This window comes from Impatiens glandulifera, chromosome 8, assembly GCF_907164915.1.
Source record: "Impatiens glandulifera chromosome 8, dImpGla2.1, whole genome shotgun sequence".
NCBI classification, from domain to species: domain Eukaryota; kingdom Viridiplantae; phylum Streptophyta; class Magnoliopsida; order Ericales; family Balsaminaceae; genus Impatiens; species Impatiens glandulifera.
In genome coordinates this window covers 16,710,703-16,726,897 of record NC_061869.1, presented here as the reverse complement: position 1 = coordinate 16,726,897, position 16,195 = coordinate 16,710,703, and the positions used below count along the sequence as shown (strand labels likewise).

At 31.8% G+C, this 16,195-nt stretch overlaps 2 protein-coding genes across 2 annotated transcripts; both read right to left on the bottom strand.

Annotated features, from left to right (window-relative positions):
* Window positions 1-374: 374 nt before the first annotated feature.
* LOC124911122 (kirola-like) lies at window positions 375-974 on the bottom strand. Its single transcript, XM_047451566.1, has 2 exons — window positions 761-974; window positions 375-671 (listed from the first exon to the last, which is right to left on the bottom strand). Exons 1-2 carry the CDS (start codon window positions 951-953, stop codon window positions 400-402), a joined length of 465 nt encoding a protein of 154 aa, XP_047307522.1. The 5' UTR covers window positions 954-974; the 3' UTR covers window positions 375-399.
* A 12,766-nt stretch (window positions 975-13,740) lies between these two features.
* LOC124913101 (kirola-like) lies at window positions 13,741-14,392 on the bottom strand. Its single transcript, XM_047453722.1, has 2 exons — window positions 14,200-14,392; window positions 13,741-14,106 (listed from the first exon to the last, which is right to left on the bottom strand). The coding sequence occupies exons 1-2, from the start codon at window positions 14,390-14,392 to the stop codon at window positions 13,841-13,843; spliced, it is 459 nt and encodes a 152-aa protein (XP_047309678.1). The 3' UTR covers window positions 13,741-13,840.
* Between the last annotated feature and the right edge of the window lie 1,803 nt (window positions 14,393-16,195).

Below are 16,195 nucleotides of genomic sequence, written 5' to 3'. Positions count from 1 at the left end.
ATATTCAAACGAAAAAAACATGGAAAAATAAGGTTTCACCTTTGATATTCTAGACTTATCGAGATTAAAGGTAGAAGCTATATTTTTCTTATTGCTGAGGATTATTTTTTATTGTTTTCAACAATTTGAATATTTGATGTTTAAAACTTATTACTTATTTAAATTCAATTTATTGTATAATTTACAATTTTCATAAAAATATGAATCAATAAATGATTGAAATAATAATGAGAATAAAATTGATAACATGTAGATTACATAGGTAAAAACACACACAAATATTATTCTTAATATTCCAAACTCTTTTTATTTATGGTACAAAACATTATAGAGTGTTGGATTATGATATAAAACATTAGAGAATATTAAAATGAACACTACAAACTTAGTTTTACTTATTTAAGTTGATTTAAGTTGATGGTCCTCGATATCCTTGGTCATGGTAATGAAGAAATCCATGAGTGTGTGTGGATCCTCTACATCTTCCTCGAGTTTCTCATATTCAAGTGTCCATGTTACCAAGTTGCTCTCTCCATGGGAGTTCACCTGGATGGTAACGATGAAAGTCTTATATAGCTCTGTTAGGTCACCTCCTATGACCTTGAAGGCCACCAATTTCTTCTCCTCATCTATTGCTATTGTTTCACGTTTAACAACTTTATCTTTTCCATCTGTAAATCAGATTTAGTAAATTTATTTGTAATCAAGTATGAAAAGATAGAACCAAGAAGTTGGAGAATATATGATGAGTAATTAGTACCATGATTGTAGTTAAGCAAGACAATAGAGCCTACAGTTCCCCATTCACCGTCGAGATGTTCAAAATTCTGAACGCAAGCTGGCGACATTTCGGAAAGATGGTGAGGCCTTGACTTAAATATTTCATGGAAAACATCTCCATCACTCTTAATCTCAACTTGCCTCACCATTTTCTGTAATTGTCCCTCTTCCATATTCAATATCCAATTTGAGAAAGTGAGTGTTGATTTGTTTGGTGAAACTCTATTAAATCTATACTATTTATAGAATGACATGGTCAAAATATTCAATCTGATACCTAAATTAACTAAGATATTCAATTTAATCCCAAACATAAATTTATAGCAGTTATTTCAATCAATTTATTTTTTTGGAATGAAAGAAGAACTAGCATGACAACCTTACAGTTATGGTACCCCGCTTAAACTCAAGTACTTTCAGATGAAATCGAACCCGTGACTTATTTTATTTCTTAAGCCGACTTTTACCACTGGGTTACATTGGAAATTAAAAACTCCAACTTTTTAATATATTTCAGTTGACCTTTTTGATATACTTGTCTCCCTTGTGTTACAAATCTGCGAGACGTTATTGTGCAACTCGTACTAAATGAGTTATATATACTCGATTCGATCATTCGGTTGAATAGATGCTTGGTAAGGAAATTTGAATTAACAAAAAATACTTTCAACCATAGTTGTTTTCTTGTACACTATCTGGATAAAAATGAATGTGAGACCTTTTGATAATAAAGCATTTCATGCATTTATGATATTGAGCTATATATAAGAATTTAGATACGTTGTTGACCAAAATTCTTTATTACTTTTTTTTTTTTGGAAAAACGACTTAACATTATTTCATTAAAAATTCTCAAAAATGAAAAAAAAAACACAAGCTTAAGAGATCATTTTAGACAAGTCTAGAATAATTTTGAATTCGTAACATTCTGAATAAAGCTTAAAAGCTAAAAACGTAAATGAATTATCTGATTACAATGCTTTCAATTCTAGTGAGTTTAAAAACGGTAAATTCCAGTTCCTACACATATTCCAGTTCTCCTCCATGCTTGGATTTGTTGTCCACGTTCCCGCGAGGGCGCGGCAATCCGATACAATATATTTCAATAACTCTTCAACGCTCTTGCGGGTTCTGTCATATACCCTTACATTTCGTTCTTGCCAAATGTTATACACCACTGCTCCACAGCCGCACTTGAACATGCTTGTTGCAAATCTATTTCCTTTGACTTTGAGTAGTGCTGCATCTTTGATTTTATTCCATTCGCTCGGGAAACTAATCAGCTCCAAGATTTTATAGAATTTGTCCTAAAACCCTAAAGCAATACAGCAGTTCCCAAATAGGCTATCTATGGTTTCTTCATTTCCTCTACATAGAAGACATTTCGTGTTCGGGATGCTCATATACTTGCTGATACGATCACGAGTGTTGAGTCTTTCCCAAAAGGCGATCCATAGGATGAACTGTGGTGTCTAGGAATAATCTTCGTTGACCATACAAGAGGAGCCCATTCTACTTTGTGTGTTTTTTCCCGGGTTACCTCCCATATTTTCTTCGATACCAACTTCCCATTGTCCTCAGCTTTCCATTCATGAATATCCGGTCTGTCGTGTAGTTGTATGTTACTTATATGATCAAGTATCCTCTGGATTTCTTATCATGAGTGAGTCCCAATTCCCGTCTCTGATTTTCGCTTTTGTGCAGTCCCTTCTGATGCGGGTATTTTGAAACTCCTCCTTGTGGATGATAGGCTGGTTTTCGAATCAAGGGTCGTGCCAGAATAGAGTGCCTTTCCCGTCTCCTAGCCGGATGTCATAAAGATCTGCAATATTGCTTCTTAGTTTAAGAATCTTTTTAGAGACCAGCTCATACCTTCATGAATTTTGCAGGTCCAGATGCTGGTTACGTATTTCATAAACCTCGTATGCACCTATTTGATCCATAGTGACTCTTGATTGCGCTCTAAATCCTACAGATGCTTGAAGGTGAGAGCCTTGTTCCACTCGATACAGTTATTCAAGTCGATGTCTCCCTCGTCCTTCGGTTTGCAGAGAGGGGTCCATTTGACTTTTTTTCCTCCTCTTCCGCTACTTCCCCAGATAAAGTTCCTCATCAGTGTATCGAGCTCTTTCATTACCTTTTTCAAAATTACCATTTTCTGCGCCCAGTAACCAACTATGCCCATGACCACGGTTTTGATAAATCCGATCTTCCCTGCATAAGAAAGTTTTTTCGCTGCCTAGCCAGATATCGTGTTTTTTACCTTTTCAATTAACGGCTTGTAGTGTGAGATCTTGATCTGCTTCGCGGTTAACGGAATTCCTAAGTACCTTACGAGAAAACGGTCTTCCTTGATGCCCATGATGTTGAAGATGTCCTGCTTCGTTTCGTCATTCATGCCTCCATAAAATGCCACACTTTTTCTTTCATTAATAGTTAAACCTGTAACCTCAGAAAAGAACGTTAGTGCAGCCCTAATAGTTTTAATAGAATCAATGTCTGCGTGCGCCAGAATGAACAAATCGTCAGCAACGCATAAATGAGTTACCTCCTCTACCTCACAGAATGGGTGAAAGATGTATGGACGATTCTTTCGGAACATCGCGAAGATGCTCTCAAAGATTGCCATGATAACTACGAAAAGGTAAGAAGAGAGGGGGTCCCCTTGCCTTACCCCGTTTTCACCCTTGAAATAGCCTCCGTGGACTCCATTGACACTAACAACAAAGCAGGATGATGAAACGCACTGCATAATCCAATCAATAAAAATCACAGGCAAAGCAAAAACAACTAGAAAGTCTCGAATGGCTTCCCATCTAACAGAGTCGAAAGCTTTCTTGATATCTATTTTAAAAGTCATTCTCGGGGATATTTTCTTATTCCCGTAGCCTTTTAAAAGGCTCTACATGAGAAGAATATTATGAGAGATTGTCCTACTGAGGATGAATGCAGATTGGTTAAGATTTATAATTTTTCCTATGACATTTTAAAATCGTTTAGAAATGATTTTTGAAATTATTTTATTTATATTGCAGTAGGAAATTGGTCTGAAATTTTGTATTTCCCGGGTACCGCAGTTTTTGGGATCAAGGTTAGGAGCATTGTATTCTATTGCTTTAACATCTTCCTGTTCTTGAAAAACTTCAGAACCTCATCAATAACGTCTTTACCAACAACTGACCAATTGTCTTTGAAGAACTGTGCATTAAACCCACCAGGACCCGGGCTTTTATTCCCATCAATACTAAATAGAGCTTCTTTAACCTCAATCCTTGTGACGACCCTTATCAACTCGGGACTATCTTCTGCAGAAATCTTCCTATCAATAATCTGATACAAGGTATTCAGGTGACTTTGATGCTGCTTTCTTGTGCCCATAAGCTGCTTATAGAAATCGATAGTCAAATCTTGTACACCCTTTTGACCCTGAACTTATTCACCATCATCATTCTTCAGCCTGTATACATTGTTTCTCATGTTTCTAGCCTTGCATTTTCTGTAGAAGAAAGTTGTGTTTTTGTCACCCAACAAGAGCCAACTCTGTCTTGATTTCTGTCTAAAAAAATTCTCTTCAAGAAGACTCAGCTTCCTGAAATTTTCAAACGCATCCCTTCCTATTTCATTGAGTTGTTCATCTTTATCATCCCTTAATAACCTTTTCTGAACTTCTTCCATTTCTTCTCTAGAAGCCAGAACTCTATTGGAGATATTGCTAAACTTCTTCTTGTCAAAGCTTTGGAGATGATTCTTCAAGAGTTTAAGCTTCTCAGAAACCTTGTACATGTTGGATCCTCTGACATCTGTAGACCATACTCTTTTGAGAATACCCTTGAATTTGTCGTTTTCCATCCAGAAATTGAAAATTTTATAAGGCCTTTTGAACCTTTCTTCCTTTTCCTAGAACAATTTAATCGGGAAGTGATCAAATATACCCGGATTCAGAACATGAAGTTGACTTCTCGGAAATTGGTTAATCCAGTTCTCATTTACCAGACATCTATCAATTCTACTTCTTCTAATTTGCTCATTCCCTCTCGTAGAAGACTAAGTGAAGAAATTCCCAGAATTGGTAGGCTCGATACAACTCATATCTCTGATACAGTCATTAAAGTCAATCATATCCCGAGTTATTTCAGATTCTGGATACGATTAGATTCGTTTCTGGTTACGTTGTAATCACCAAGGACAACCCAATATTTATCACTACCGATCCAGTTTCTAAGACAATTCCAGAGGAGTCTTCTATTAGTGCTTGAGTTGCTAGCATAGACAATAGCAAGATTAAACAAGATTTTTGTGATTCTGTCCTTAACCTCCACCAGGATTGCTTGATCATTCAAAAAGAGAGTCCTGACCTCAGCAACTTTGTTATCCCAGATAACTCAGATTCTGTCTGTTTTGTCATTTGAGTTGTGAATGATTTCTCAGTTGCTATCAATACACAGCTTGCTAACCTTCTCAACGTTCTGGCTTTTGACTTTTGTCTCAAAAATACCCATAATAATGATCTTCTGGTTCTCAATGATCCTCCTGATTTCTTTGTATTTCAGAGGGTCATTGAGTTCCCTTATGTTCCATGTTACTATATTCATGAATGGATATAAGTGTTGGGTTCCCCACTTTCTAGACTGTCCTGGACCTCTTCATCAGAGAAATCGTAAGCATCACTTGTCTCGCTATCCTCAATGGCTACGACTTGATTACATGGAATACTATTCACATTGAGTGGGGGTTGTCTCACATAAATCTCATCTTCTCCCATTATAGATTCGGTGGCTTCTGCATCTAGGATCTTTCTGCTCTGTCTTCGCTTTTCAGCTTGTTCTTCTTTAGTAGGTCTTTTCTGACTTTGAACTTCTTCACTACTTGATTCATGTCTGTTATCGATTTTAATTCACCCTACTTCAGAACCAAGGCTCACTACCTTATTCAAGACCAAATTGTCTTCTTCTACACTTGATCTTTTAATTTCACAAAACCCAAGATTTTCCAGTTCATTCTCAAGAGCTTCTTTATTGCATGTTGGTTTTTCAATATTTTTTTGTCCAGGATTTTCTTGTTCATTATCTCGAAAGGTGACTCTAAGCCCATGGATCGGGTATTTCGAATTCTGATGACATTGTTTTTTATTTAGTTAGGGCCAATTTTGAATCTATTGAAGGAGATGGGCATCTGTATCTAAGATTTGTTTTTTGTCTTGGTGTTTTTAATTGATCTTTGAATTTTTATTCTCTAATAAGGTTGCATACTTTGAATGGAATGTGATCCCATTTTGTTTTCCTCCTGCTCTTTTCCCGTTCGTCGACCAAAAAATTGAGTGCTTGTTGAATATGTCGTTAAGGGTTTAAGAAAAGTTTTATCCCAAATTATTTTCAATGAAGAGTTGAAGGGCACATAAGTTCATTTTAATTCGTTTATAGAGCCGCCATTGATTTCTATTTTTAAACCTAAAATCAAGAACATGAAGAGAATCTGAGTAAGTATACATAGGAACTCATCCCAAAAAAATTAATAATTATTTTTTTTTAATGATACTACCTTCTATTTAAAAAAAAAATTAATATAATCTATTGACATTGCAATGAACTATGCAAAATTTTATCTTTATTTATTTAAGTTAGATCTAAATTTGTTCAAGCCACCTCACCTCTCTCTCTATATATATATTCTTATCACTAACAAAATATTGAAAATATTAGAGAATTAAAAAGCCTATTCAAAGGGTTACTTAATATGTTATATGCACGCTACCCAAACATTAGAAACGCATTTGCATATTTGCTTGTTACAAACGCTTATATATATATATGCATGGTGCATGTTACAAAGTCAACTTCATACATACATGCTTCACAAAGTCAACTTCACACACGTGTTCACAAAGTCAACGCCTATATTTATGAATAAACTTCTCCACCGTTTCACTTCCATAAAATATTGATAATCATTGTTTAAATTTCTGCATGCTCTTTTATATATTATATGCATTTTTACTTAATATTTATTTATTTTTTATCTGAATTTATTACTAGACGTATAATACATCACCTTGACTTCAAACATTTTCTTATTTAAAACCCTTGTCATTTAACTACCCTAATATGTTAGTTTGCTTTATAAATGTTTATAAACCATATAAACGGATTAATTGTAAAAACTATTATAAAACAGTTTGGTTTTTGCAAATGTGTGTTTCCTATGTACGTAGTAATAGAGAAAATAATGAAGGCTATTATTTTTCCAAACTAAAGTTATAAGGTAATAAATAATGTTTGAAATATGTGGTTATGTAAACATGTCTCTACATGCATTCCGATCGCCAATGAATTATTCAAAGTTTTGAGCAAAGCTTGAGAGTTCTTGGATGTTGTGAGCCAATTATCTACTATAAAGACAAACATGGTAAGAAAATTTGTTAAAGAGTAGAAATGTCTAGTTATAAATTTGGGTTATAATTCAGTTAGAAAATGTTTAAGAAATCGTTGTGAAGATTGGGGAACACCAAAACGGAGCCTAATGAAAATAGAAGAAGTTTAGGTTAAAAAATCAAGGAGACTACAATCTCATAGTTTAGGTTTACCTTGACATGTTCCCAATGATTATTGAGAATGAATGCATTATGAAGTTGTTTACAATTTGTTTCTTATTTCTTAGGATTCTTTTTTCTTCTTTTTGAATTATTTTGTGTTCATACTCTGATATTTAATTGTGGGTTTTTATCAAAAATTTATAATCTATCTTAAAATTAAAAGGAAAGTTATGGAAATAGTAATGAGAATAAAATTTATAAGATGTAACATTACATCGTCGAAAAAACATTATGAAATACCGTCGTTATTTATGTAGTCAACACTGATTAAACCAAACGCTGTCGGTATTAGTTCAACACCGTCGGTATTGAAAATTCTATGCTGACATAGTCTTCGTTTGGATCAATGCTCGTTGGTATTCAAGGGATATTAATTATTTATTGGTTGATTAAAAGGATAAAATCGATAAAAGAAACTAACAATAAAACGATGGACATTATATTATTTTGTTTGTGGGAGGAAGAAGGTATTCCTTTGTACTCTGTTCGAGTTTGAATATGGATAAAGAATATCAAAATAGTCATATATTAAGTTTTTCAATAATCTTTTGCTCTTATTAATTTATTAATTGCAATGGTCTTTTTTGTTCCTGCACTCTCTATGTCTTTCTCACTATGTAGAATACACACCCAAATAATCTTTATAGCTATTTCTAAACACATTTTATAGGTATAAACATTTGGAATTAAACTAATTTCATTAATTAACACCATATTCAAATGTAAATTAAGGTAAATTTAATACAAATAAAATTTAAACTAAATTCAAATATGAATTAAAGTGAAATTTATTCTAAATAAAATTCACACAAAATTCAAATATGAATTAAGGTGGAATAACTACAACAAAAAAGACCTTCGACGACGCTTAAAAAAACTTATACCAGCCCTAAAAAGGTTAAAAGCAGGGTCGGCGGTAGTTATAGCAACGTTTATTTAAGCGTCGGTAACATTAATTTAAACGTTAAAAGTTTATTTTGTTTTAACAAATTTTTATATTTTATTTTTATGAATTAAATAATTAATAAAAATAACATTAGGAAGAACATTTCTTAGTCACATTTAAATAATAACACAAAAGAATCATAAATATTATCAAATAAAATTATATAATAGTTAAAAAAAAAACATTTATTAAATATTACAAATTTTTAATAATTTTCTAATTATTTAAAAGGCAACTAAATTAAAATACAAATTTGTATATTAAAATACTAAGAGTTTTTAGAGATGTTATACCGACGTTATTGATGAATTGTTCTTATGTAGAAGTACCGAATAACCTCCTATCCAAATCTGTTCACCAAATCATTTGGTTTAATTTATTGCGCATTGATTTCTCCATCTTAATGTCATTCTATCATGATTGAAACCAATCTTAAAAAAATAATAATAACAGTAATTAAATTTTAGGAATTAATAATGAAAAGAACTGCGTAAACAATTCATGGCCAAACACTCTTTTAGGGAGGCGTAATTCATTTGACATTATAATTGTAGCTAGTAAACAACAAACGCAATATAATATATATAAACATCTAAAAAATAAATGGTTAAAATACACTATTCTTACAAGATAAAATTTCATATCATTTGTGGGTAGATTATATGGCACAAAATAAATTTCTTCACATTGTTTTTGTCCTTGGAAAGGACCCTAAACAGAAAAAATACCAACCAAAAATTTAAGCATGAGATATCATTATACATTATCTATTAAGTGTAGTTAAGCAGGCCAACGTGAAGAAACATCTTCTAAACAAGATTGCTCGCCCTCCAAGAATGCGAAAATATAACTGTTTATATTTGATATTTCTAAACTGGATTGTTTGTCTTCCAAGAAAGCAGAAATGTCTGAATTGTTCTAGAAATATAATTATTTATATTTGATGTTAAACGAAAATAAAAGTGAAATTTCTAACATCTCCTAGAAAAATAGTATAAAAGTAAAATATTTTTCTTCTAGTTAAAATTAAAAAATATTTGTGAAGTAAACATTAATCCAAACATTAAAGGAGTTAATCTAACAAAAATATGATAGAAATCAATAGAATAAATTTATATAAATAGAAATTTCATGTTGGCATCAAATTATGAAATTTATGTTTGCTGTCATTGGGAACCCAAGTAAAGCATCAAATTATGTTTGCTGTCATTGGGAACCCTGATCCTTAATCAACTGATGTTCGGAAATGGAAAATTTTATAGACAACTTTTGTTCCAACTTTGTACCTATAAAATTTAAATAACAATCATTGGCAATTCTTCTTTATATGAAAACTCTAAATAAAGGAGTTTCATACTAATTTTTTGCATTGAACATAAAATATAGAAATAGTTCTCTTCTAGAAATCTTCATAATCGTACCTCATTTAAATAATAATGTGACTGCAAAAACTCTTAATTTTCTACTAGAGTATCTTCTAACTTCTCCTGTTACCTTGAAAGGAAAAAAGAAAAGTAATTGTCCTCTTTTCGTGATATACATGACTTAAGGTGCATAGAAAAACCTTTTTTTTATCTAGTAATAGATTCAACAACTTATCCATCATGTTGTATAATTGAAGAACGTGCATCAGTAATAGAAGTTATTAACAATGTTCTGTAATCACATGTTTATCAAACATCCTATCAAGTTATTGTTGTTACGGTACCAATATGCACAATAAAAATCTCAATCAACAATAGTGTTTATAATCATTCGTGTAACATAGGGTTGACTAGTTACTACCAAAACATTGGTAGGTTGCTGTCAATTTTGCGACTTAATAGCAATTTGCTCGGTTGTATCAGAGTTAGTGTCTTTAAACCTTACGAATTTGGAATTAAAGAGTTTGAGTTAATTTTAATTTACTTCTAGAAATTAAAAAATAAAATAAATTGCATCATGAAATAGAGATAAAAGAAACTGACTAAGTTTGCAAGAAAATTATCTCCGTATACCTGATAGATGACGCCCTATAAATTTTGGCAATTCAGCCGATATATCCATTACAGCTTCTCCATCTTACTCGACTCAAAATAATTTAATATCAAATCTTGTAGTGGTTGCACTTCTCAAGAAGTCATAATTTTTTTTTTTGAGAAATGGCTTACACCATTAATTAAAAAGACCCAAAAAGGATAAAAGAAGTACAAGAGCTGAAATTGAGCTTACAATAGTTTGCTCAAAATCAACACACGATAGTCATAAGGAATCCACAGTTCGCTTAAGAAATGCACACGAACATGAAATCATAGTACAAAAGTTAAAAATAATGAAACTAACAATCAATCAACTAAAACAAGACGATAAGGTTAACTTCCTCGGACTTGTCTCTTTTGTCTTTGCCCTTGTTCTTTCTTTCCTTATTTCTTGTCACCCTTAAGTCTTTTGGGATATATTTCTGGATAGAGTTTAGGCTTCTTCGTCTTCCCTAGCTTCTCTTGTCATTTTTTTTCTTTTGGGCTTGAGTTTGGAGTTGAGCGTATGAGTTGTTTCCCTTAAGGTGGTTTCTTTAACAACATTGTGGCTTTCTTTGCTTTCGGGGCTCATGGTTTTTGAGATGTTTTGGCTTTCTCTATCATCCACGTCGATGTCGGGCTGTTCGAACCTAATTAGTGGGAAAAGGGCCTCGGTTTCAAGCTCGGTGGGATCGGGATCAGTTTGGTTCTCATTCACGTGTTCGTTGTGGTTTTCATTTTCTTTGAGGATTTCGATATAGGATTTCTTAACCACCTTGAGATTCTCTTGTTTGGGGTGGCCACGGGTTTCTTTTTCTTTTCTCCGTCCTCTTTTTCGGCTAGTCGTACATGACCTCAATGACAGCCATGTTTCCATTCCGGTATCTTAACTCAAATTTTTCCGGTTTTGTACTCGTTGTATCGATCTCAATCCAAACATGAGCAAATGTGACTCGTTCAAACAAGACAAAATTGGGATCGAGCTTAAGTGACTTTCCAATGAGTCTGGTGAGGTAGGTAAGTGCTTTGACATTACAAAGGTGCGGTGGAATGTTTCTTAGTCTCATCCACACTTGTTCAGATTATGGCGGTTTGTTTATTATGTCCATTTCTTCATTCCATTTGGCAAGCTTGAAACATAAGCTGGACATGAAGGTGAAATCTAAGTCTGCAATGGCTTGGACTTCGGTCTCCGTGCCAAAAGTGAGGAAAAAATAGCCAAAGTCGTTGACTTTGACTTTTTTAAGTCTCTTTTCGCTCCATTGTCAAAAAAGGGCGGCCTTGATTGCTCAGAATGTGGCCTTGTGGGTGCCCATGAAGTGACCGACGACAACTCGCTTCCAATCGTTGGTGCATTCCTCTTCAATTTCTAGGGGGAGTTCGATTTGGAGCGGGTGTTCGAGCGTTTTAATTTTTAGGCTAGGATCCACATTGAGCTTGCCTCCATTAGCTGTCCCATTTTTTTCCCAATCCTTATTGGTTTTCCATGTTTGGTTTACATTTATTTTTGTAGTGTAGGCATAGGTTTTGGGGCACTTGTAGAACTTCCTCATGATATTAACCGACCACAGAACGATTTCCACGTATTCGGTTTTTTCGAATGAGTTCCAATCTTGCTTGAATCGGATTTTGAATTGGAAACTGATTTGCTCGCTCCTTTCATTGGTCATGACAAGTTCATGCCCTTGGAACTGGGCGAGGAATTTGAGAATTTGTTTTCTAATGCCCTCCAGATTTGTAATTTCATTTCGTCCCATGGTCCACGACTTATCGGGGATTTGAGCAGTCGGGGTGGGGATGTCGTGACATGCTGTAGTGGCTGAGGTGAGCCCGATTGGAAAAACAGCATCGTAACCAGTCAGGGTGGCAGCGACATGGCCTGTCGAAGGAGTAGCGCTACTAGTTTGTCTAGGGTTCGATTCTCGTTAAGAAAAAAAAATATCGGTTCGGCGTATTAACTCTCTAGATTAGAAATATAATAACGACATTTTAACTTTTAAATTAAAAAAATAAAATATCGGTTCGACATTTAACTTTCTAAATTCCAAAAATATACCTCGGTTCAAAATGTTAAACTTAATTATATATATATATAATTTAAAAAATTTAATATTTTAACTTTCTAAATAAAAAAAATTATCGGTTGAAGACGTTAATCGAGCGGTAAATGATAAAATAAAAAAATATTTTGTTTAAATAAATATAAAAAAAGTAAATATTGGAATTACAATATCGAACTAAAAACAGTATAATTGAGAATTATAAAATCATATTTATTCTAATTTTATTTTAATTCTAATATTAATTCTTAATCTTAAATTATTTACCAAATCTAAGAATCTGAATTAGAGTACCCCAATTTCAATTTCAATTCTATGGTTAACAAACAAACTCAAATAGGTCACGTGACAACTATTTTACTTAAAATAATTAAAATTTTAAAATTCTATTCTTACTTAAAAAAATAAAAAAAATTAAACTCTAATCTAAAGTTGGTAATGATAACCACCCTTCAAAATCTGAGAAAAAAAATTGTAATTTTTATTAATGTGAAGTAGAAGATATGGTGGGATCTGAAAGATCTCAATATTTGCTCACAAACTAATTCATTTCCATTCCAAATGCAGTGACAAAAACATTATTTATTGCTACATTATTTAGAAAAACAAAAAAGAATAACCTACATTAATATATTATTTTCACTATTACTAATTTACTACATAGAAACACACATTTACACAATCTAAACTATATGTATATATTCTATAATAGTTGTTTACAATTAATAAATTTATAATCATATATGAAACTTAATTCTTGAGCATACACAAACTTAAATAATGATTAATCAGTCTATATGAAAGTGAAGCGTTGGAGAAACTTTGCTTCTTTTTTTTCTTTGACATTTCTTGAATATTACATGAAGATATCTTAAAGTGTGTTTATTTTGTAACCTGCATCTTTTATTAGTGCTATCACAATATTACGTAACATTTTCAATAGGATTTTTTCCTATTAATTTTAATAGAATATTAGTGATGAGTATTAGACTTGCTAAAATGAAATAGTTTGTTTAATCATAGTATTACCTTCTACCCATAATTCCTATACATAATGGACAATTTTTTTTATAAGTTTTTCATCTATTTAACTAGTTGTTTATTCATATATATTTCTTAACTTGATTATTTTTTTCTTTATGAATTATTTGATTTTTTTGAAACTTATGACCAATTTAAATCCAAACTTGTACGATGTTTTATCATAATTTACAATCTTCATAGATATATGAATCATCAAATTGTACTATAATTTTTTAATGAAAAATGATAGAAATATTACTGATTGCGAATAAAATTGATAAAATTAAGATTACATTATAAGTAAAAACATATAAAAATACTCTTAATTAATGATTGTTTATATTCTCCAAACTCTTTTATTTATGATATTAAACATTAGAGAGTATTGGATTATGATATAAAACATTAGAGCATATAGAAATAAACAGCACAAACATAGTTATAATTATTTAAGATGATGGTTCTCAATGTCCTTAGTCATGGCAACAAGCAAATCCATGACTGAGTTTGGATCTTCTACATCTTCTTTCAGCTTCTCATAATCAAATGTCCATGTCACCAAGTTGTTCTCTCCATCAGTGTCCACGTGGATGGTAATGATGAAAGTCTTGTATAGCTCCCTTAGATCACCTTCAATGGCCTTGTAGGACACCGATTTCTTCTCCTCATCGATTGCTAATATTTCATGTTTTACAACTTTTTCTTTTCCATCTGTAAATCAGATTTAGTAAATTTATTTGTAATAAAGAATGAAAATGTTGAACAAATTAAGAAGTTGGAGAAAATTTGACGAGTAATTAGTACCTTGATTGTAGTTAAACATGACAATGGAGCCGACGGTTCCAAATTCACCTTCGAGAAGTTCCACGTTCTGAACAACAGTAGGCGACATATCGGAAAGATGGTGAGGCCTAGACTTCAATATTTCATGAAAAACATCACCATCACTTTTGATCTCCACTTGCCTCACCATTTTCTGTAAATGTTTCTCTGCCATTTTCAATATCCAATTTTAGAAAGTGTTATAAATTGTGTTGTTTGTTTGATGAACCTATAACTATTTATAGAATGGCATAGTCAAATTATTCAATTTGATCACCTAACTTACTCAAGATATTCAATGTAGTCCCCAAACTAAAATTTACAGTAGTTATTTTCTATCAAATGAAGCTATGAAAATTTAAAACTCCAAGTTATACTTAAATGGATCTTTAGACAACACATCACATTCTAATATAGTTAGTATTAAAAATCTGGGAGCTTTCGATAATAGCTTGTTGGAATGCTTGGTTCAGTCTTTCTTAGGAAATTTTTGATAAACAAAAAATCTTTAAATCCTATTTGTTTGTTTTTTTATGACGAGCTTCATAGGACCTGTTTTATTATTTTCATCATATATTATACCTTTCATATTCTACATTCATATCCTTCGAGTTAATTCAAATTGCTTCTTGGTGGGAATCGAGTCTGTGACCTTATGTTCTCTTAAGTCGACTCTTTACACCTGGCTAGTCTAGTGGATTCATAACAGATATAGAAAAATATTGAATAGAGAGAAAAACATGTCATTTGATAGACACTTATTCATGAATAGAAATAAGGGTTAACCCTTTCTTCTCGAGATTTTATGTTACAACGTGATCTAAATAACTTCATTGTGGGACATTGTTAGAGTTTATTCATTAAGTGCATCTGATTGAGCTTTGTTGGGAAAATTTTGTGAGCTTAAGACTCATATAAAGATATCATTTTTTTTGTTAGAGTAAGGTGGAGAAGGATATGATTATTGTGAGTTGTGTGTTATAAAGAGGTGAAGACGGTTTTTTATATTGTCACGTTGTTGCAAGTATTTGGATTTTTTTTATTTGACTAGAATTCAATGAGTTATGTCAAAACCGTTGGTGACTATTGAGAGTAACGATCGAGTCTGCTAAAAAAGCGAGACTTACAATATGGATCTATGTTCTTATAATTTTCTGGTTAAAAAGAAACCAAATAATATTTGACAACTAAAATAGACCATTAAGAATCGTTCACAATGTCAATAAATATCACGACGATGTAAGAGATCAGATCCGAAAAACGAAAAACATGTTTATTAGTTTGGGGCATCATCCTTATTCTTTATGTTTTTGAGCCAATTAATTTTATTTTTTAATTTTTCACTTTTATTTTGAACTATTTTTTATGTTATAATTTTTTCGTTGTGTTTAAATGATTTTATTTTAATTGTATGGATGATTTAAAGTAGAAAAAAATGTAAGTTATGATAATATAAATTATATCTTCTAACCATAACATATGAGAATCACGTGTTATGATTAGACAAACTATTTTTATTTTTTAAAATATCACTCATTACAAATGATTGAAAATCTCATGTAATATGATATGAAATACACACCCTAAGAAATGATAAGAAAATCTGAGATAGGAATGCTTACAAAGTCAATATAAGAAAAATAATAATGGTGAACAGCAAACCAACTGCACCAACACATAATAGAAAATAAAAAAATAAAAATTCAAGAACAAATTTGCAAGCACCTTCTTTCTTCCATTAAGATTGATTATTAATTATTTAAGTTTTTGTATTCTCAAAAGCTTCATATGTTTATAAACTGATTAACTGTAACAACTATTAGAAAATAGTCTGGGTTTGTGCAAATATGTGTTTTTTATGTAGTAATAGAAAATTCTCAGTTAAATCATTTATATATTAGGGTTTGATTTTCTATTAGAACACTTTAAATGAAAGTTAAAATCATGGTTGTAAAGTCATACTAGTTTTTTACATTTA

What these genes read in the sequence shown, in the direction of transcription:
- LOC124911122 (XM_047451566.1), bottom strand. Translation starts at nt 953, where the DNA reads ATGGAAGAGGGACAATTACAGAAAATGGTGAGGCAAGTTGAGATTAAG. An exon ending in CTTGCTTAACTACAATCATG is followed by an intron (nt 672 to 760) that starts GTACTAATTACT and finishes TCTGATTTACAG; the next exon opens with ATGGAAAAGATAAAGTTGTT.
- LOC124913101 (XM_047453722.1), bottom strand. Translation starts at nt 14,392, where the DNA reads ATGGCAGAGAAACATTTACAGAAAATGGTGAGGCAAGTGGAGATCAAA. An exon ending in CATGTTTAACTACAATCAAG is followed by an intron (nt 14,107 to 14,199) that starts GTACTAATTACT and finishes TCTGATTTACAG; the next exon opens with ATGGAAAAGAAAAAGTTGTA.